Raw genomic sequence first — 22087 nt, 5'->3', positions numbered from 1 at the left:
CAATTTATGCCCACAATTATGACTAATTTGCCATTCTCAACACTGTATTTGAACCACATAGTTGTATAATCTACCACCATTTATCATCTATATGTCATCTATACATCTACGCATTCAAATCTGTAATATATCCATCAGTCACAACAGTACATCAGACGAGCAATCCTAATTCAATGATTGGAACTTGGAAAAAAAATATCAGAACCTTAATTTTATTGTTGACTTTTACGAACCTAGTAAAATCCATAGTATGTTATCAATGTACCTTCTTTTAAAAACAAGTTGACTTATCACGTGAATTATGTGGTTGTATTTTTTTGTTGTTGTTATTATTCTGTTTTCTAATGTATGTTGTTAAATAATTAACATGCTGCTTTGTCTTCTGTTTGTATTATCACATTGTTTCAGGTCTGAATTCAARTCCATTCAGACTTTAAGCCACTGGYGTTCCCCAMACTAGTCAGAGCATCATGTCTTCATGATAATAAATTCACATGAAATTATGAAACTCACACAGTCTTTGTGCTCAGTCAGGTTTAGAATGACACCCTGTCTAATCGTCCCTTTATTTAGTGTTTGCAGGACTGATTGAAAGCAGATGGTGTGGATAGGATGAACTCAAAACCCTTACACAGTGATCAACAGTGACGTCGGCCCTCATTCACACAATTCATTTTTGTCTGTCACAGTAATTAAAGTACTTGACTTAGAAAACAAAGACGGCCAAGTCCAAYTTAAWTTCCACTGTCATTCTGTGAAGATCAGTATAATATTTTAYTGAAMATTKTTTAAACAATSTCTGTTAATCACACAATCACAATCAAAGAGCACTCAAGATCAAGAGTGTAATATTCTTCAGTTTCTATGGTGACAAACAATTCATGTTTGGTGCAGAACATGACTTGTTAATCTGTTGATTCTATGCTGACAGTCAATACTTGATAGTCACAGGTGTGAATCTTACCTAATGTGGAATGACGTTCTATAGAGGACTGAGCAGATACGTTGTTTGCCATATTCAGTAATGTCTCACCTGCTGACCAGCTGTCCTTTGTTTGTCAACCTGCCTGTTAACGCCTGCCACTTATCAACTTCAGACTGCTTACAGCTTACCCAGCTGCTTCTCTTTGTCTGATTAAGCTTCATGTGTCTTCTAAGAAAGCCCATAATACACTCAGTTTAATCAGTTTAAGTTTGTCTGARCTTAAATGTCAAGGGATAAATACCCCCAAACCCAAAACGTTGCTTGATTAATTTCCATCACCCTCAAATTAAGTTAATTTACATAGCATATTTCAGCAACAAGGGAATTCCAAGTTCTTTACTGCATAAAAATATAATACCGCAACATATTCTGAAACAAGCAATAAATATTACATTGCTTCAAATGCCATCATCAAGCAAGCATGCATCAAATATATTAACATTAATCAAAGGCAACTCTAAGTGGGAGGGTTTTTTTTAATGTAGATGAAGTCAGTGTTTCAGCTGTCTTGGAGTKTTCTGTAAGTTTGTTTTTGGAGTCAATGAAAGGACAGTAGAGCTGGGGTGATGTGCTCTTCTTTTCTCGTTTTAGTGAGAACGCGATGACATCATGTGCTCCAAAGCCTACAGGAAGTCCTCACCGATCATTCGCTCTCAAACAGAAGGTGACAAAAATGTAAGGGTGGATTTCTTCCAATCTTTTAAGGCTTGCCCTGGGTCTGTACCAAACTGGACTGAAGGTGTTTTGGAACATTCACAAAAAGGGCCACCTTGTGGACAGRTTCAGGAWTAGCACTGACGTATTATAACATCTTATAAGATTGAGAATCCTGACAAGGGAGACAATGATGGAGATGGTGCCTTGTGGTGTGGTCGCCACAAGGCAGGAGTGGCACTGACCTGCAATACCCATCCAATTGTGCTTGCAGCTTTAATTTCGACTGCAACCATAGTTTTATGGCAGCCTTTAATGTCAGGATGAACATTAGTGATCTCATGAAAAATAGRAAGAAAAGCTAGAAATTTTAGATTGTTTTGAAAATGTACTTTATGGAAAAAAAAATTTAGGAGCAGTTGACTCCCTTATGAGGTCACGTTGTGGRTGCCTAAACATGTTCATTTAAGTTTCATTTAAGTGTYTTTCATTTTTTGGAAAGGATCAACATTCACAGTTGCACAACATAAAGTTCCACAAGTCAGCATGGCATGCCACATTTGATTATTGGTATTACTATTGTTATTATTATTATGATTCAAGACATGATTAAAAGGCATTTAGTTTGTTATGAAAACTATGCTTTTAAAAACTGGCCAAAAATCTGGTCATCAAAAGCAATTGCTCACTAATTTGCCCCTTTAAAAAAAACTTTACTTCCCATCCCATGATTATTAGGTTATTTTGATGCAAATTAAACTGATGGATTTGGTATAATATTCCCTGTGAACCTCTACCCACCTTGAAAGATCCTGTGGGCCTGATTTCCCTGTATGTGCTGCAGTCCAGACTGTTTTCATCTATGCTTATGACATAGTAAATGATCTACAATGCCAGTGGCTTACTTCTACCCTTTAAAATACTTCAAGACGTATTTCAAAGAAAATGTCTGTAATAACACTTTATTTAGATTGAATAACAGAGTACCTGACATTTTTCCTYGTCTATGCTGTTGCCACCAACAATGACATGTAATTCATTTTCAGTTCTATTTCTGTACAAAGTAAAACATACAACTTTAAGTGTTATTAAGCATACTTCTGAGGCTACATCATCACAAATGTTTTCTTATTGTAAGTCTGAGGCAATATTCTAATTTTAAACATAATAAATAAATAAAAAAAGGAAAACTAAAGGCTTGAAAACAATAGTCTGCATGCCATCCMGATCATTTATCTCCCCTCAAGAAATGARTTGTGGGAATAATTAAACTTTTTAATAATGTTCTAATTTAGCAAATATGACTGCAAGCACGTTATGAAACACTTCCATAGTTAACGAGAAGGTGCAGACATATTCTGAAGATCAATTTTATTCTGTAGCGTTTATAAATGAAACATCATTACATGTTAAACCACCCATCCAGACATGTGGCAACAGGGATGTGTGTATTGTACGTACTTGGTGCATGCATAATCGTGTGGTAGAGATAAGTACCTTTGTGTCCATGTGTATCAGAGGGTACGTGCTTTCTGGTGCGCATGATGACATTAGAGCTCCAGACCCTCCTGACAGGTTTCAATTATCAAAGCTCACAGCTGCTCAGCGTTTGAAAGCCTGGAGAAAAAATCCACCGATAAGCAGGTTAATGCAAAATGGAGTACCGCTTAGGGCCAGAGTGTCTCAGCCCGTCCAGGACCTGGGCATTATTACAGCTGCGAGCAAAGAAACACACATACTTGCAAGACAAAACCTCAAGAATTATATTATTTATTTTTTTCAGAGAAAAACATACTTAACAAAAACMTTATACTATTTTCTGTTGTCCACAAACTAATGCTGGTGATTATTGTTAGATTTTATTACTTGATTTTATTAAATCAGACTTTTTTATCAATGTGTTGTTTACAGAGGAGTAAATCTAATCACAGTACCAGTCAGAGACAGAGGAGGAGAACAGAGCACACTGATTAGATGGAGAATGCTACAAAATACAAAAGAGAAAATTACAACAAAGGTCAAACAGTTTCCTACAACGTTAGGAAATTTTGTAGGGAACTGATTTGTCATCAGAAAAAAGGAATGGTCATTACAGATAAAACCAGGTGGTCGCATAAAGTGCATAAAACACCCATAGAAATGCAAAAAAGGATTTTAACCCCAGAACAATAGCAAAAGATAACAGGCTATAGCTGGTATAAGAGTGTCATTATGTGCAGTAAAAACAGTCCTGTATATGGGTGGCTTAAAAATCCCCTCAGAGGGTATTCATTGAACCAAAAGCAATATGTAAAGACAAATGTGAGTTTGCTACTGCACTCAGGAACAAAGGCCTTAATTTTTAAGACACATCCTGTTGCCTAACGAAACCAAAACAGAACAGGTACATGTTTAGGAAAAAACKGGGGAAGAGCTCTAGAGCAGTTTGTTCTCAAAGACTGTATTGACCATTACTGATGTAAATTGCCACACGAGTGAGATGTCCGCTGGCAGATTTCATCCAGTGGTTGTGTGCATCTTGGCGATCTAGACAAAAAACTGCAGCAAGACCATTGAGGTGTGCAGAAAAAGATCTTGCATTCCTTCAACGTTGATGTGTCAGTACTAAATTGTTGCAGTAGTGTATGAATAATGCCAAAGGTGCTCCTTCCTTTTCCTTAGCTTGCATCCCATTTAATCCAGTAGACACGACTGCTGCACCATCAAAACACTGCGCCACAACTGTACCCAGACATTTATTTTCCACCATAAATTGGATGATAAGACCTGCAATGTCATCCACTCGCTTCCCATGGGTCACATCTTCAAATTCGACAAAGCCCTCTTTGACACCTGTGTCCATTATGCAATGCAGGACCAATGCCAGCTGCACTACTTTACTCGCATCTGTTGTCTCTAACAGAGCGAAACTGTGCTTTATTAACTGCCCTTATGATCTCTTCTTCCATCACCTCGGCAATAGCAGCAGTAAGGTCTGATGTTCCACTAAACCCTTTACTAATGGACAGCTGGGAATGTAAATCGACGCTGCATACATCTATGACACCAAGAAGCTCCACAGAGTTTCCTTTGCTTTTGGATGCAGCGTTTTTGTTGTGTCTCAAAAATGAAAGTTCCTCCTTGCTTAAAGAAGTGAGAGAGTCTTTCAGTTTTTAAAAGATTTATCTGTTTCACTTCACCATTTCATTGTGGAGCTCTATTTTCCTGCGCACTTGCTAGCTCAACTGTAGATCTTCTCTCTTTCCCTCAAAAGTCATGAACTGTTGCTTGAAAGTTTGTTCACTCCACATGCAGGTTTTAGCTCTGGCTAGAACACTTTCTGACCATCCAATCAAGGGGTGTGAATAGGTTGATGTCACATTACGCCTGCTACAAGGCCTTGGTGACACTAACTCTAAATTTGATTGGTTGATGAAACAGTACACACTGTAAAAAAAGTCAGTAAATTTACGGTAACAAACTAGTAAAAGGAAAGTACTGCTTACCTGTTTGTGCAACTTCAAATACCGAACAGTTGGAAGTTGTATCTCTATCTCAGATCCCAGTCTCGCAGGTTTTGCATGTTTCACTCCGTTTTTATGACTGATGTACCCAAAAGAAATTACTCACAGGAGCATATCTGCTTTGATAGTTTTTTTAGTTTTGTTTTTTTTTTCCACGTTATTTTTAAATCCTGTTAATTTGACTGGTTATGCTGCAGCTTAAGCACACATACATACGGAGAGAGGAAAAACAGAGAGACGGTCTGCGCCTGTTAATACGGAACCAGTGAAATGAATTAATGGGGCACCTTTATAAATACTGTGTTTTAAATTTTAAGACTTTGGGTAAAATATCAAGTCTTTTCAAGTAAAAAGCTTTAAGTCAAGTCCCAAGTCAAAGGCGTGCAAGTCAAAGTCAAGTCCGAGTCTTTGACCATTTTTTCAAGTCAAGTCTCAAGTCGTGATTTTAATGACTCGAGTCCCCACCTCTGCTTTTACCATGTTGCTACATCCACAGCAGTGCTTGTTTTGTACTGTAAAAACTACCTGCTTATAAAATTAGCTTTAAAAGAAATGATAAGACGAGAGATTAGTTTAGATTAATTACTTGAATATTCCATTTGACTACTCATTTGACATGATAACACATGATTATTTTTTTAAAGAAATAATTGCCTAAATTATTTTGGGTCCATTGGATATTTGGTACAACTCACAGCACACAAACTGAGTGAATAATTAGCAGATGAGAAAGACCAAAAAAAAGATCGACTTCAGTTTTAATTATGCGCACCATACTGAATATCTGTGGGTTTATTACCACTCTAGGATACCAGAGCGGACTCCACTGAAAGTTTTAATCTTTATGGTTAAAAGCTGGAGACAAAAATCTGTGCCTGTAAGAGAGAAAACAAAAACAAAAGCAGAAAACATAAAAAAAAAAAAAATCATTTCACTACAAGTTTCAGTGGTTTACCTTGTTTCCTCGGTATTCAAAGTGAAAGTTTACCCAAATAGTCTCTCTGGTACAAAGTTAAAGATTTCAGCTCTATAAGCTTAATCCAGCAGCTACACCAGGAAGTCTGCATCTCTATACTTCCTCGCCTGACTAGAGTCGGGCATATTATATTACATCTGCCAGGGTAAACAGCAGAAAAATCCAACCCATAATTAAAAAAAATAAAAAAAACTCAAGAAGTGGGATATGATTAAAAATGCATGTAGTTAATTAGAAGGATTTACATTTATTAATCAAGTTTTATAAAATAGCAGTAATAGACAGAGTAGCAATATATATTCTACATCAAATTAACATTGACCCTGGATCTGTTCCATGACTTTTGTCCATTATGTCAACTGAAAGAATAACCATAGACTTAAAGTACTGCATACTCTTGATGTTGAATTAATGGAAATTGCAGTATTAAATTAGAGAATACATGTTGTTATTTATTTATTTATTTTTAGTCTTTTGAACAGTTCTCTGTGTACTATGACAGCATCACAGAATTAATAGAAAACTTTAACAACTTCTGGATTTTATTTATTTTTAAAATACGGTAAAATATTGCATTTCCAAAATACGGTAAAAAACTGGCAGTTTTGGTTGCCAGTATTTTATCRTATTTTGAAAACACTGTAAAAATAAACTGGCAGTTTTGGTTGCCAGAATTTTACCGTATAAAGACGGTAAAATTCTGGCAACTCAGCTGCCAGTTTTTTACCGTAAATTGAGGCCGTTTTTTGTTTTTTTTTACAGTGCAGTTATTCAGTTATTCAACAGTTATTCTATGCCTCAGGGCTGCACAGTGGCAAACATGGGTTCAAATCCCAGCCCGGGGTCTTTCTGTATGGAGTTTGCATGTTCTCCCTGTGCATGCATGATTATTTTCCAAAAACATGAGTGTCAGGTTGATTGATCTTGATCTAAATTCATCTTAGGTTTTGGTGCCTCAAATAATCATGTCTGTGCATGATTGTTTGTCTTGTCTGTCTCTGTGCGGTCCTGCAATGGAGGTGGGAACCAGCACCCCTTGCTACCCAGATAAGGAAAAGTATGTTAGATGATGAATGAATATTTTACAGGTTTGTAAAGAAGGCCTTGCAGACACTGCCTCCAAGGAAGTCAATATATAAATATACTTAGTATGCACGTGTAATTCATATTGTCAGCAATATGAATTACACGTGCGTGAGGTGTGCGTCCCTGGGGCCCCTTCAAAAATGGTAGAGTCTTTGAAGGGACTGCAGCTGCAAACTCACATACTACTTTGTCTGTTTCTTGTTTTTAAATTATGGATACAATAGTTCTCAGTGAGTCAGACTGAGCTATGTTTTTTTAGCACTGTTTTAAGCTCTGCAACTTYATCCCTTATCTGTCTAAGGTGTTCCTTGGTCTTCATGAGGATGTTTGTTCACTAAGGTTTTTTTGAAAATTCTCTAAAGCTTCTCAACCACGATCCTCAAGGCACGCTGCCCTGTATGTTTTCGATCATTCCCAGCTTTCCCACACCTGATTCAGATTAATCCAGGTCAGCAAAAGCCTGTTTTGATGCAGGGAAACATCCAAAACATATGTTTTCCTTGAGGACCAGGATTGAAAAACACTGCCTTAGTGCATTAGATTCATATTTGTCTGCAGCTCTTTCTCAACTCTTCATTTAGTCATCTAAGGTAGCATACAGTTCTCAGACTAGTAGTAGTAGTTAGTAAAATCTTTTTTCAGTCATGCACCTCCTGCTGTTGTCTGAGGTTGGATCCYCAACAGTTCCTTGACGTGATCATTTTTCTTTTTCATTTGTAGTATTCACTTTGTGCTTTTAAACCTTGCATGGTTCTTTATATTCATGGATGCTTTCAATACCCTGCCAGGGGAATTGCCTAATGTCGATTCTTGTGAGGAAAGGAAGCTGACAATTATCTATCTATATGTGACAGTGTTTTTACAAGTAGATAGTATGTTAAATATAAAAAAAAACAAAATCAGTTTTCTCAGCTGGATGAATTGACTTTGAACTATTTAGATGTAATCAGAAACATTTAGAAAAAGCATACTATAATCTTATTAAGGAATTTGAAAAGCTAAATTAATTTCTCTGTCTCCTGTTCAATGTTGTCTTTTTTCTTCTGTCCCTTTTCGGGTTTATGGTTTCCTGTGTTGTTAGTGATAATAATAAGACATAATCACTCATTCACTTTATGTGCTTTATGCTTCCATGACTGCTTGACCTTGCCTTGAACAGACACATCTGTGTCCTATTATTTCCCTTTAAACTTAGTTTTTTCACCCCTCATTTCAAGTCACATACCATTTACTCTCTTTGTTCTTMCAGTAAAAGCCACAGCTGCTCTCAGTATTTGTTGTGCATTTGACCGAACGCCAAGATAGTGGATGATTCTTTATAACAACATCTCTTGCACTTAATCCTCTTGCTTGTTAATCTTGTACTTTGAAGTGTGGAATCTGAAAAAGGACCATATGAGATCTGATTTTTTTCASAACTTTATATTAAATTGCTTACATTCCTGAAAAACAGCAACAACAAATAGAGTAGATTACCATGTTCAGTTAGGCATTATTAAAAATGTTTGTTTTTAAATCTTTACATTTTTTGGTATGACGTATTTGTCAATTTATCATTGTATTACTATCGGAATGTAACCTTTGTCTCCAACATTCCCTTCCCCATATGTCAACTCTTTCAAGCATATCTTTGTAAAGCTTTCCATCTCCCCCAAACAGCAACTAGATATTGTTTTGTGTTTCTGAACTTTGCTCATGCCTACTGATTTTCTTTTTTTTTTCCTCACAACATCCATTGACTGATAACCTGTAGGCCAAACTTTGCCTGAGGTAAAAAGTGTTTTTCATTTAGTCTTTGCTGTTGTGCTTTGGTCATCAGAGGTTTTTCCTTTGTGGTGTTTTGCAGGAGTTGCGCAAGATTAGTCTCGGGGGTTACACAAGCCGTACCACTCAGAGCTGAGGTTCAGAGCGCAGACACGAATTGGCCTGGTCACAAAGTAAAGCAAACCATTAAGGCTGAATCCCTTTTTTCTGCCTCTTTAAAAGGTGAATAGGAAGCCGAAAGAGATGTTTGGCACCTGCTTAAATCTGACCTCATCAACTAAAAAGAACTACCTCTATTTATAACTCATGCTGGTCTTCAGTGTTGCTATGTTTTTGTAACAAAGTTACTGGTCCAGTTAACAGAGGCTCATCCAGGCTTTTGGAAATGTAGCTTGGCCCGTGAACTTACCCTGATGGTAAACCAGCATTTAATAGTTAGCAATATACAGACAGACAGACAGAGATAGAGGGAGAGAGAGAGAGAGAAATTCTGTTTTTTTATTTTTTCTTAGTACCAGCCATTTTATTTCTTTTCTTGTGAGGAATTGACAATTACATAGCTGTGTAGACATGCAATTCCATCATGGTCCTATAAAAAGCTTTTGCACCATCTACAATACATTTGTCAAGGATTCAATGGGGGATTGGGGTCATTCTCTATTTAATTTTCTAAGGAGGTTTAAAGCATTCATCACACTTATTATATAAAATTATCCATCCACCATTCTGAAAATGTCACAGTGTCCTTGAAAATGACACGGAAATCCACCCCAAGTGTCCCTCTCTAAGTGGGTTCCGATACATGCTGCTGAATAAATAAAACGCTTTCCAGGAAATTGTTTACTATTTTCTTGTCCTTGTCTTTATTTAAYATGTTTTAAGACTTTACCTCTCCTATGAAATTATTCCTCTATCAGACATTACAACAGCCTTAAACTCAAAGTTGAGTAGTATTTCGCTCAGTTTCAGTTGCTTTCTGTTTAAGTTGCAGTAGACATGACCCAGTTGACTGAAAATAAACGCAAAYCATATTTAACATATAATTAAATGCAAATTAATGGGGAGGTCAACCGGCTTGAGGAAATTAGATGAAACCAGTGCTTTAAGTGTAAGTCAATCCACTGTTACTGTCCTTAAGCTAGTGCTCTAACAGACAAACTGATATAAGTCAGGGATATGGATAAACAGTCACACCTACACCTTTTCCTCTGGACAAAAATTGCCCTGTGCCTTGTTTATCATCAGATGATACTGTTACATTTTGATAATGATCTGTAATCTGAAAACACTGCACAGTCACCACTGGAAATGATGTAGGTCTGCAAAGCACAGACATTTACTGTAATAATAAAACAACAATTTTACTTTTAAGACCTTCAAGTAAACAAGTCAGACCCATAGTTACTGATGAATTGAAATGTGAAGTATAAAACTGATTAAATTGCAAACATACACATGAACACTGACACACACACTTTAACAACTAATAATTTGGTCAAACCATCAATGAATCTCCTGTTTAGACACTTTCCTGCAGCAAACAAATCTCTGAATAGGCTGTGGTAAATGTGTTTTTATGAATCCTAATTGCATTAGAAATCCGGCATAATTACCTGTTTGGACAGTAACAGATTAAAAACTTTTTTGATTTGCCCATTATGAAAACATAATAATAATAATAATAATAATAATAAAAAACCTTCAATCCCTTTTCTGTTTTTTCTTTATATGTTGATTCAATATTACAGCAACATTTTCTATAATTTATCACCATGCTTTATTATTGCTCGTCTCTGACCATGATTGAGTGTCAGGAGGAGCTTATTGCCMGAGCTGGCAAAGTTAACAAAGCACATCTTTATGTTTCCCTATTAATATTTGTTCATTGGATAACAAGATGGGCTGTTACCAGCTTCAAGTACACACATATTCACCTGCAACTAAGACGGCCATGGTTTTGTTTTCAGTCACCCAACYGGTGCATTCAAGCTGACTTGCAGTTACCAGCCATGTAGACAAAAAGTCTGTAAGTAYTTAATAGTTATAATATCTCAGCCTAGTTTTTAGCATTTGAGGTTCATCAACAAAATKAAGCCTTTCTCAATGTGAGCACTTCATCCCTGTTTCATCCACTTTATACTGGCTGCCTGTTTCTTTWAGAATAACTGCTACAATTTTACTTTTAGTGTTTCAATTCTTTCAAAATCAGAAGTTTACTTTCCTAAGTATTTAGTTGCATTGCCTGTGTRGGTGAAATGTCTGGACACTTGTGCAGCTCCAYAATTCTCTTCTTGATATCTTGGCTGATCTCTTTTGAYATTTGCATTCTGTCTAACAAGAAAGCAGTGTGTTCCARGTATGGCCCTAAAAATACATCCACAKGTATGCCCCCAATGTGTCAGGTAACTAAATGATCATATASACAGCAATTAAAACATTYCAGCTTTTGAAGCACAACTTTATTTTGAACAGCCACAGACAGATAAATAGAGCAATACCATAATTGAATAATATCAACATACACAATCAATAGTTTTTAAAATGATCACTGTATACATTTTAATTTAACACACATGTTTGCAAGCTCCTTTTATATCGAGCAAGTCTCCATCCATTTTTTTTCTTTTTTTTTTGGCAATGCAGCAGGGCTTACATATAAATGTTTGAAACACCTCATTAAAAAACAATTAGCAATTAGCTATTATCTCAAATGTTTAGAGTATATAGCATGAAAATATGGCATACTGATATTAGATGAAGCTATTTTCACAGTGTAGAGCTCATGTCAAGATGTTCATACAAGCAYAGTCAATTGATAGTTTTGTTGAATTTTGGGAATTACAAAGCAATGAGAACATGCATCAGACATCCGATTGCTGTTGCACAAGCCRCCATAAASATTAATTAAATGCAAATTAACTTAAATTAACTTAAATTGTTAAGCCATAGAGTGTTTGTATCTTACATTCTGCTGCTTACTGTTGCCACTAAAACTCATTTTGAAGCAAGTGGCTTTATGTTTCTTCTAATGCATTCAGTTAAGGTGCACTATACTAATACTGAAGTTTTGTACTCAATCAGTCCATATGCCAATAGTAATGTTGTCATAAGATCTGATTGATGTGTTTCTTTTTGCTTCTATTTCAAAATTAGCCAGAWTTTAGGATTTTAAATTCCAAAGAAAAGTCTAAAAAATTGCTAAAGTGCAAAGGAGTGTCTTGGCAGGTTGATAAACTGAATCAAGTTTTAGTTTTGTACTAAATTTGTGCTGGAACTGCATTGAAATTCAGACCGCATGTGAACATTAAATGGACATGCTTAAGCAGTCTGTGGAAATTAATAGTCTTTTTAACCTTTTTTCAAGTGTTCAAAGTAAAGAGCTCAGTTTGTTGGTTGGAGGTAGATTGATCGTAATCCGTTTTAATGTCTGACCTATAGTTAGTACCAGGGTTGTAATTTGGAGTCACTATACATATATTTGTGAAAACTGTATTTTTATTATTAATGGAAATAGAATGTAAGGTCTGACCATACCAGTCTCTCCAGAAAACCACAATACAGCAGATTGTGAATTCAGAGATGGAAAACATTACATTTTATCAAATATATGACTACTAATCTTTGCAAGAGAATGACAGCAAATTGAATAAGTAAAGAAAAAAAAGTCATCCTGTATAGACCTACATGAGTCACCATTAACATAAACCGATAATTTATCCCTCTCAGTCTAGTACTCTGTTGCACTTTCCATCTTTGGCACCTGCTTTAAATCTYTATGTCACCCCAGTGTTTAGGCCCCACCAGCTAAAACCTGCCTACTGTCAAGCCAATCACAGCCTTTCTTCTCTTGAGCAGCACAACTCTCTTTCTGGCATATTTCTTGAATCATCTTGGATTTCAGGAACCTTCTATAAGAGTCTTTTTCCATCAAATTGTAGATCATCTTCTGAGCCTCATCAAAACAGGATGGGCCGCCACTCTCGATTTCCCGCCTTGTTTTTTCTCTAGTAGCTGCGTCCAAGTTTACCTTGAATAAAAAAAAAAAATGAAGCAAAGTAAAAATTAAGAAACTTGGATAAAATTTTACAAGTGCAGGTGTAGGGCAAATGGAATGCCATCTTCTTAGTAAACTGTTCAACATATCCAGAAAAATCTTAAAACTGTGTTTTAAGGGAGGGGGGGCGAGGRGGATTGCAACAGTGGCAAAAAATTCTCAAAGTTATATTCGTTCTAAGTCATAAAACACTATGTTTTCGGACAATGTAGTAAAAAATAAATAGCCAAAAAAAATAATGAGCAGCAGAAAGCTGGTTTCAGCAAGATTGGCAACACTGTTCATTGTTGAATTKCCTGMGGGGAATTAAAGTCCTTCTTAATGATCAGATTTTCTTGTTTTAATTAGACAGACTAAATACTCATTAACCATGTCATTTATGTGCATTTTTCCTTTCATTTAGTTGCCTTTTCTAGTTCTTTATAGACTTCATTCACAAATATGCAACGATAAGTCTTAATTTAAAACTTATTGTCTTAAATTATGTTTAAGACAGTAAGTGTTGTATAATGTTTACATAACAAGCAAACTTGCTGGTTTCATTCAAGTGTTTTTATAAAATAATGAAAAAAAAATCTTTACCTCATTTGGAGCATCTGCCTCAACATATTGCTGGTACATTTGCTTGGCTTTGGTTGCCATCTTGGAAGGTGGAGTCTTCTTGTAGTCCTCACAAGCAATCCAGAAGTCAACATTTTCCTGGCTGAACTCTGACTTCAAGAAGCTGGTAAAGACTGTGCGACCCACTAGGAGTAAGAAAGAAAAGATATAGACTTGTGATATAGACTTGTTCATCCATCCATTTGGACATACACTAACATCTAAGGGAAATAATAATCAATAACTGTTCTACTTCTGGACTGCTCATATTTTTTAACTGTAGGAGGAAGCAAAAGAACCCAGGGGATCATGCAAATTTTACAAAAAAAAAATGCAATTGATGACTAACAGATCATATCTGTTACTACACCAATAAAAAATTAGCCAGTGCCTAATTAAATGAAATAACCAAAATGACACTTTTAATAGCTTAAAATGGCAAAATGTCTATTTTGTGCTGGTCCTTGCCCATATTGGTTTTGTAAATGAGAACTAGTTCTTAATTGTCATAACTCGTCAACTAAAGGTTAAATTAGCTGTTAGCTAGTATCTACTTTTCAGTTTATCCAAACCAAGGTCCTACTTAGTGTACTGCAAGTTAGAAAAGTTCACAAAGTTTTTTTGAAATATCTTAAAAACTATTTTGATTATGGAAATGAAACCCCTTGAAATTGATCATATAGACTTCTTTAGAAAGTCTCACACTTTACAAGGTAAGCCGTTCTTGACTTTAACTAATGCACAATGGAGACATTTGGCTATTAAATATTGATGACGTAATTGTCACAAGTTTGAACTCAGTTTGAACTTTTACAGCATATCTAAAGCAAGTAAAAGCGTTGCTACTGTTCAAATCTGAAAATCCAGAGGAAGCCATGCAGGATCATGCAGTACTGATCAGTTGTGTTCAAACAAAAGGAATAAAATGAAGTGTCATTTGATCATAATTAATTCGTTTTCACACAAAGCCTAATACATCTGCATCAACATTTGTTTAACCTGTGTTCTAAATATCAGCTGATTGTTAAGTAGTCTTAAAGACTACTTTAAGACTGCAGACTTAAGACTATTTAAAGACTGCAGAGCAAATTGATGTGAGCCTCTGCTGGAGACATAATACCATAAAACTTAACAGACGCAGCTGTGCTTATTCAAACTTCCGCACAACTAAAATGACCGATAGTGGAAACAGTTTATGATAAACAAAGTCTTCTAAAAGCAGATCAGTTCACTAGTAGCTGAYGGCTGGAGGCAGAAGGAAGACATGACAATGTTGGAGGTCAGTGGCTAGGTTCATGGGATGCATCATGTCAGGACTCAGCTGGTTCCCGCAAGGCCAATGCTCTACTGTCTATTGCATACTCTTGACGAGATTCTCAGAGTGCTGAAATGCACAAACACAAATACACACGCACCCCCACGCACACGCACACACACACACACACACACACACACACACACACAAACTCTGCACTAGTCACAACGCCCTGAGGGGCCATCCAGTTGTGCCTCGTGACACGTAGCAAAAGCCCAGAGCCTGAGAATTAACTGGGAAGTGCCTGTGCGTGTTTGTACTTAATTTGTTCCTCTAACATCGTGAAGTCTAAGTTCTATTTGATAAAAAATAGTATTCCATTGTTCACTTTATGAATAATTATGATAATGAAACCCTAAAAACAAACTTCCACTTTTTTTAAATTTGTTTTTCCCCAGGTTTAAATCTTTAAAATGTGGAACAGAGATAACACACRTATGCTGCTCTCATCAAAAACCTTATTGACGACCGTTAAGAGTAAAGTGTTTGTCAGSCTGCTGTCTGATAGTGTTCTCATGACTGAAGCACCATTGTATCTCAAGAGAAACATTACTCAGCTTTTATAAACAAGTTTATTATTTTACATAAACCCCAAGGACCTCCTGCTGAGAACTAATGAGTCCAGCATGACAGTGAGAAGCAATGTAATTGGGATAAGATCAGGTCCTTTCAGCTTKATTTATGTCTGTATCAGTTCCTGTACATTGCCTTTGTTACCTTAAATTATTTTTTATAGATGTGAAACTGTAACATTATACTCACTTTCACTGTTCATTACATGACAGAAAGACTCCTTCCATTTCTCCACCTCCGCAGCGTTAGGGACTCTGGAAGATGACAAATAGCTTTTTTTAAAGGTAGCAGAGAATACATATGTGCAAAAAAACAAATATTCAGATATAAATGTGATTTTTATTGGTACATATTTATTCAGGTTTATCTTAAGATTCCGCTGTTTTGTTTTGTTTTAGACTTGTTTTATCTCRCATACAAATTCTTCATTTCTATTACCACCATCTCAATAAATAAGATTTAATATGATTATGATTAGGATGAATGATATATTTTCAATATTGCATAAAGGAATATGCTTTTTTTGTCCCCGAGTATTTATAARTTATTGAGTGTATTATTCAGAATTCAGTGTTGACACCAGTCACAGTAACATCTGACCTTTCTATCATGGAAACTTCCACCTCCACAAAAATCTCTCTGCTTTGGCAAAGCCAAAAATCATTAGAATAATAATAGCTATGTCCAGAGGGGAAAAAAGCATGATTTGTATCCATGTAAAAGACTCCATGAACTAAATATTGATTATTTATCACTSTTAATGGATTGGTTAGGTGATACCGGAAAGTAAAGGYCAGCACCATCACCTTCTCATAAAGGCCAATTACAAGCTTCCCGTGAGAATTACACCTGCGGGCAGATCATGGTCAAAACAAGATCTGTACTTCCGCGAGTTGTTGATGTTAAATTTAACTCTCCACTCAAAACACCTGCAATCATAATAAAGGTATGAGTATTTTTGGTCGAAACAGATACAAAAGATTAAGTATACTAAATGAATGTAAAGAACCTCAGACATGTGAGCAATGATTTTCTAATGAAGTGAAATGACATTCTGGCTGAGCACGTCTTTGCAAGGTCTCTTGTWACATGAATCAGCACATCACTCAATCAATTCTCTTTATTGCTCCCAAAATTACAAAATAAAAGGCATTCTCACTACTGAAAAGAATTCTCAGTTTCAACTATTTATTGAAAGAGGAAAAAAAAAAAAAACTTGTGGGATAAGAAAGCATTGAAAGTACTTTACAGGTGATTTTGTTCCTCAATAAGTGTTTTATGATTGTGTTTAAACAATGTTAGACTGAAATAAAATAGAACAAACAAATAAGACATGCGCTTATCCACATTACTCTCTCCTACATGAATATTTATATAGTTCTTAATGCAGGTGTGTTACAATGAGCATTAGGATTTTTTTTTTTTTTTTATCTTTTGGAAAAGGAAAATGCTAAACTTTGGGACAAATCAAATGTAACAGAAAGAGAAAACAAAACCATTTGAATTTTTCTGACCTCTTTGTAACAGCCGTTGCAGTTTTCTCCTTTACCTCCTTCTGATCTGCGGCTTGAGGTTCAGGCTTCTGTAGTAAGAAGCTTATTTTGTGCTTGATGTCTTTAGCACTGTGGAAACATGGATTTCAAAGATTTCAGTTTATGTGCATCAAAAAAGCATCAAAAGAATGGCTTAGAAACATAGAAGTGTTCAAGAGCTCTTTTTATTTAATTAATAAATATAATATACAAACTAGKTTCAAATAGTAGTATTCTGTTTCTAAAAATGTACAGTTAAAGAAAAAGAGCAGACAGTATTTGATTTGATTTCCGTTAGCATAACAACTAACAACGTATTCCCTCTTATTGTGTTAATTACACTGATCTTACCTTTTCAAGCAGGTTGCAGGGAGTGTTGCAAGTCCTTTACACATGATGGAACTCTAAAAATCCAAAAGTCACAACTTGTTTTTCTCAGTGACAGAAGAGAGGAAACTGAGCAATTGTGACCAGCAGGCAATCCTCCTTCAGCATTAAACAGCAAGCTGAACTTATCTCCACCCCCAGCAGTGATTTATACCAGCAGAAAGCATTGAGAGAGAAACAGCCAATCACAACAGATGGCGAGAGGAAGAGAGAGGYAGAGAAGTGGTAGCCGAGAGAGGGAGGGAAAAAAAGGGAGAAGACACAATAGAAACTGAAAACAGATGGGATTCAAATCAACATGAACAAAAGGTGATTTCTTTCTCTTGAGGTCATTCGGGTGTTTGAGGAACTTGTGAAGGTGTTCATATGAAMGAGAAAGAAAAAAGTATCTCCTTTATAAATCAAACCTGGGCTTTGACAGTGACATATTCTTGTGCTCTTTTTACTGCACTTAACAAAGTATTTCTGCAAAACCATTGTCATTTGTTTTCACTGAAAAAGTCCCTTTCAATAACTGTCACTGCAGTGAACTTTCACAGTTAAACATATAAGGGTAAATTCCTTCAATAACATTGTCTGTGCATTAGTCAGAGTAATCCATTCAAAATAGCATGATAACTTACAGCATTTGGCTGTCTTTTTTTATTAATATCCTCCCATTTCAAAACTGCTGTTGAACAATATTAGATTTGTTTAAAATCTCTTCTGTTATCAGGTGTCTGATTTGTATATTTACATTTGAGTTTCCACTCCCATGTAAGTTTAGTAGTCTGATTATTTGTTCGTCTTATGCAAGTGTTATCAGTCAACAATAGGTCTGGAACAAATGTTTATAGCAGTTGATGGAACATATGAGTGGAACTATCAGCAAAAATCTGCTTTTCTATAAATAAACTTAAAGCAAGGATGATGAAGGTGGCTTGAGGTAGCAAGTGGTAAATTTGCACTATTTAAATAAATTGAATTGAATTTGCTAAATATTAAACACTGTATAAAAGATTGGACCCATATGAATGTATATGGTTAATTAATAGGGTTTCCGGTGTTGTAAAAAAAAAACAATTACAAAGACAGAAGAAGTCCTTGAAAATGTGTTGTCTCCACCGATGCCAAAAATTGTCACTGGGAAATAACAATGGATGTTTTTGTTATTATTCTTCTGGTGTTTGTGCTTGATTTGAGTTTTGATTAATTCTGAGCTTTATGTTGTTAAAAATGATCCACAGTATAGTTTAATTTTCTGCGTTCATTAGTTTTAGGAATGTTTGGCCTTGTGTGCTTTTGTGTTTAGTTTCTTGCTTTTTTGTGTATTTTTGTAGGTCCCTGAAGGTATTCTGTTGTCCTGTTTGCTTATCAATAAAAACTATGCTGCAATGCAAAGACAAACATTTCAGGTAAGCCACAAACCACCTGACTGTCAATAATCTATTTACAAAACCACAAGTCTAATAGATAATGCAGTTGGAGGATTTGTTTCTATTTATTTTGCTAAGTGGGTAAATTCACTAAGACAACTGAACAAATATCATCCTCTAAAGATCACAAGAGGCTTCTTGTAGACATACGTTAATTAATCTCTATTCTTTTAAATACTATGCTTTTAGTTATTCTGGAAGATAAGTAAATAATCTCATTGACATTTTTGCTCTAAACATAGCATAACTGTCTGTAGGAAGGCAAATATGCTTCCTACACTTCAATTAATTAAATGACAAAGTAATTAAAATGGTAATATGTATTTTCCAGGAACACTGTAACATTGTATAGCTTACCCTCAGTTGTTTTAAAAATGCTGTAAATATCAAGCGTAACTAAAAATAAAAAGCAATTTAGCAATTTGAGGCCTTGAAATTGGACCTCTCTCTCTTTAAGAAGTTCCTACTTTTTCTGACACTGCACAGCAGCACATCATCACAACAACATTTCTCTGTTAAGCCACTTACAAACATTCTTCAGAGTATTGAACTGAGGAGTACATAAAATGCTCCACAGAACTGGACGTCCAGTAGGTTGGCTAATTGCTAGTTTGGAGGAGCTGAGAGAGAAAGGTGAGGCTGAGGGTTTCACTGAGGCAGAAGCTCAGAAGATTGGATATTGCATGTCCGGGGAGGAATTGCATGGAATGCGCCGATTGGTGAGATTAAGTGTTTTAAAATACATTTGTATATTATTGTAAGCATCACTTGTTTTATCCTTTTCTATGCCCTATTTTATTTGACGTGTAATAGTTTCGATTCTGAGATCTAAATAACATAAGAAACTTTCTAATAAGCAGTGTGCAGGTACATGTTTGAAAAGAAAATAAATAAATAAATAAATATATATATATATCTATATATATATATATATATATAGAAGAGTACATTAATTGTTTTTATTATTTTTACATTTTAATAATCCTCTGCAGACTTTACTTTCACTATAATGCTCCACTAGATATGCACTGATATTAAAGACTTGATTAGAATTTGTTTTGGCTTATTTCAAATACAATCAACACAAGGATAGAAAAAAAGGGACAAAGAAAATATAAAGGAAGGGCGGTGGAGTAATAATTTAAAAGGGAGAGATAGAAAAAAGACAGAGGAGAGAAAGAAGAATAGATAGGGGCTTATTGGGCAAGTCCTGAGTAGGAGAAGAAAAGTTGCCTCACCTGGGTGTGGAAAAACTCACAAATCCCCTGGTCATTTTTCTTGTATTTAGAGTTCTCTCCAATAAGCTRGAGGGTTGTTACTTTGCTCCTTCATAGTAAAAGAGGGATGGTTATGATTCTTGTCCATGCTTATCTACCACACAGCAGTTCAGATTACAGCGGTTTCTTGGAGTCTCTGGATGTGTCCTTATCTAGGTATGTTGTGGTATTCCTGAGGAACTTCTATACCCATGTGGAAAGGTTAGTGTTTGATTGGTGTGACTGGGAAAAAAAATCTTATCGATCTGAATTGAAGCTATGTTTTGTAATTTGACTTCTGCAGTAGGCATGGGTTGTTCATTACAAACTTCACATACAAGCAAAAGGCAGTGCATGAGTGTGCTTAAATCATCCATGCGTTTATTTTTAGCCGCATTGATTATTGCAACAGCGTCTTCACAGGTTTGTCCAATAAATCAATCAAACAGCTGCAGCTCATCCAGAACGCTGCTGCTTGTGTTCTCACTAAAACCAGGAGGATGAAGCACATAACACCAGTTTTAAAGTCCCTACACTGGCTACCTGTAGCTCAGAGAATAGACTTTAAAATACTGTTGTTACTTTATAAATCACTAAATGGGTTAGCACCACAATACATTAAAGATCTGTTGTTGTTCTATCAACCATCTAGATCTCTCAGGTCTCCTGGTTCTGGTCTGCTCTGCATCCCCAGAACCAGAACCAAATGAGGAGAAGCAGCATTCAGCTACTATGCACCACAAATTTGGAACAAACTTCCAGAAAACTGTAAAACAGCTGAATCACTGAGACCCTTTAAATCTCAACTTAAAACCCACCTGTTCAGAGTTGCTTATGGCTAAATTAGGGTTAGAGTCCCAGTTAACGGCATTTCAACTAAAGTCCTAAAGGATTAGAGTCCCAGTTGACAGTGTTTCAACTAAAGTCCTAAAGGGTTAGAGTCCCAGTTGACNGTGTTTCAACTAAAGTCCTAAAGGGTTAGAGTCCCAGTTGACGGTGTTTCAACTAAAGTCCTAAAGGGTTAGAGTCCCAGTTGACGGTGTTTCGACTATAGTCCTAAAGGGTTAGAAAAGGGGTGTGGGTTTTAATGATTTTTTTTCACTTTGAAATGCCTTGCTGCTGAAATGTGCTATACAAATAAAATTTGATTGATTGATTGATTGATTAAAACCAGTACATCTTGGACCAAAGGTCAATACTAAGCACCATTCAAGAACGAATGGCTCAGAATTTTACTTTGGCCATGCGACCTTGGGACAGAGATTGTATTTTGTGTAATAACCAGACATGAAATGTCAGTGTCATTTTTATTTGGCACTGACATTTCTGGGAGACTGTATTTTGATTTTCAACACCAGTACTTTGTAATGGTGTTGAAATAATTCAGTTTAAACTCATTTTGATTTTGCTCAAATGTGCACAGTTTGTCTCCATTCTTTGTGGTAAATATTTGCCTTACTGTCATGTGTATCTTCAAGGAAGAATGTTTTCTTAGCCTACATCTTCCATGAAAGTCAAACTTGTGCAGTCTTTGTCTGAATGTAGAAGCACGTACATTGGAATCAATAATACCCCTGAGTTAGACAACACATTTCAGATACTGAATTTAGCATCATTCCCTAGCCAGAGTACAATTTGTTTTGGTCACTCTATCCCAATTACTTGGAAATAAGAAATAAAAGCTTGTATGGACAAAAATGACATTTGTGCTGCCACCCTGGACAGAGATTCTTATCATCCATGAATCTTACTAAAAGCGTGTTCTCAATTTTTCTCCCTTATTTGGTCTTTCTTATAATCTTTCTAATGTTGTTGTGTCACAATGTGCAACATATCACCAGCTTTAGAGCAAGTCTACAAAAGAGGTTTTACTTTTTCAAGCCTTTCAAGGTCTAGATGAATTGTGCGTGTTTTTGTATGAGACAGTCTACAACCCACTTTGTCTTTTTCACAGTTTTTTGGTTAGATATTCAAAATATATGTGAAG

The 22087-nt window shown here is 35.8% G+C and overlaps 1 protein-coding gene across 1 annotated transcript; it reads right to left on the bottom strand.

The window, feature by feature from the left end:
• Positions 1–11408: 11408 nt before the first annotated feature.
• On the bottom strand, positions 11409–17605 carry rgs4 (regulator of G protein signaling 4). The gene is made up of 5 exons (XM_008406680.2): positions 17394–17605; positions 17025–17132; positions 15700–15764; positions 13605–13768; positions 11409–12995 (listed from the first exon to the last, which is right to left on the bottom strand). The coding sequence occupies exons 1-5, from the start codon at positions 17435–17437 to the stop codon at positions 12759–12761; spliced, it is 618 nt and encodes a 205-aa protein (XP_008404902.1). The 5' UTR covers positions 17438–17605; the 3' UTR covers positions 11409–12758.
• Positions 17606–22087: the final 4482 nt, after the last annotated feature.

The sequence above is a fragment of the Poecilia reticulata genome, linkage group LG4 (assembly GCF_000633615.1).
Source record: "Poecilia reticulata strain Guanapo linkage group LG4, Guppy_female_1.0+MT, whole genome shotgun sequence".
NCBI classification, from domain to species: Eukaryota; Metazoa; Chordata; class Actinopteri; order Cyprinodontiformes; family Poeciliidae; genus Poecilia; species Poecilia reticulata.
This window is presented reverse-complemented; position numbering and strand designations above follow the sequence as displayed.

What these genes read in the sequence shown, in the direction of transcription:
- rgs4 (XM_008406680.2), bottom strand. Translation starts at nt 17,437, where the DNA reads ATGTGTAAAGGACTTGCAACACTCCCTGCAACCTGCTTGAAAAG. An exon ending in GCAACGGCTGTTACAAAGAG is followed by an intron (nt 15,765 to 17,024) that starts GTCAGAAAAATT and finishes GTCATCTTCCAG; the next exon opens with AGTCCCTAACGCTGCGGAGG. An exon ending in AGGCAGATGCTCCAAATGAG is followed by an intron (nt 12,996 to 13,604) that starts GTAAAGATTTTT and finishes TTTTTATTCAAG; the next exon opens with GTAAACTTGGACGCAGCTAC.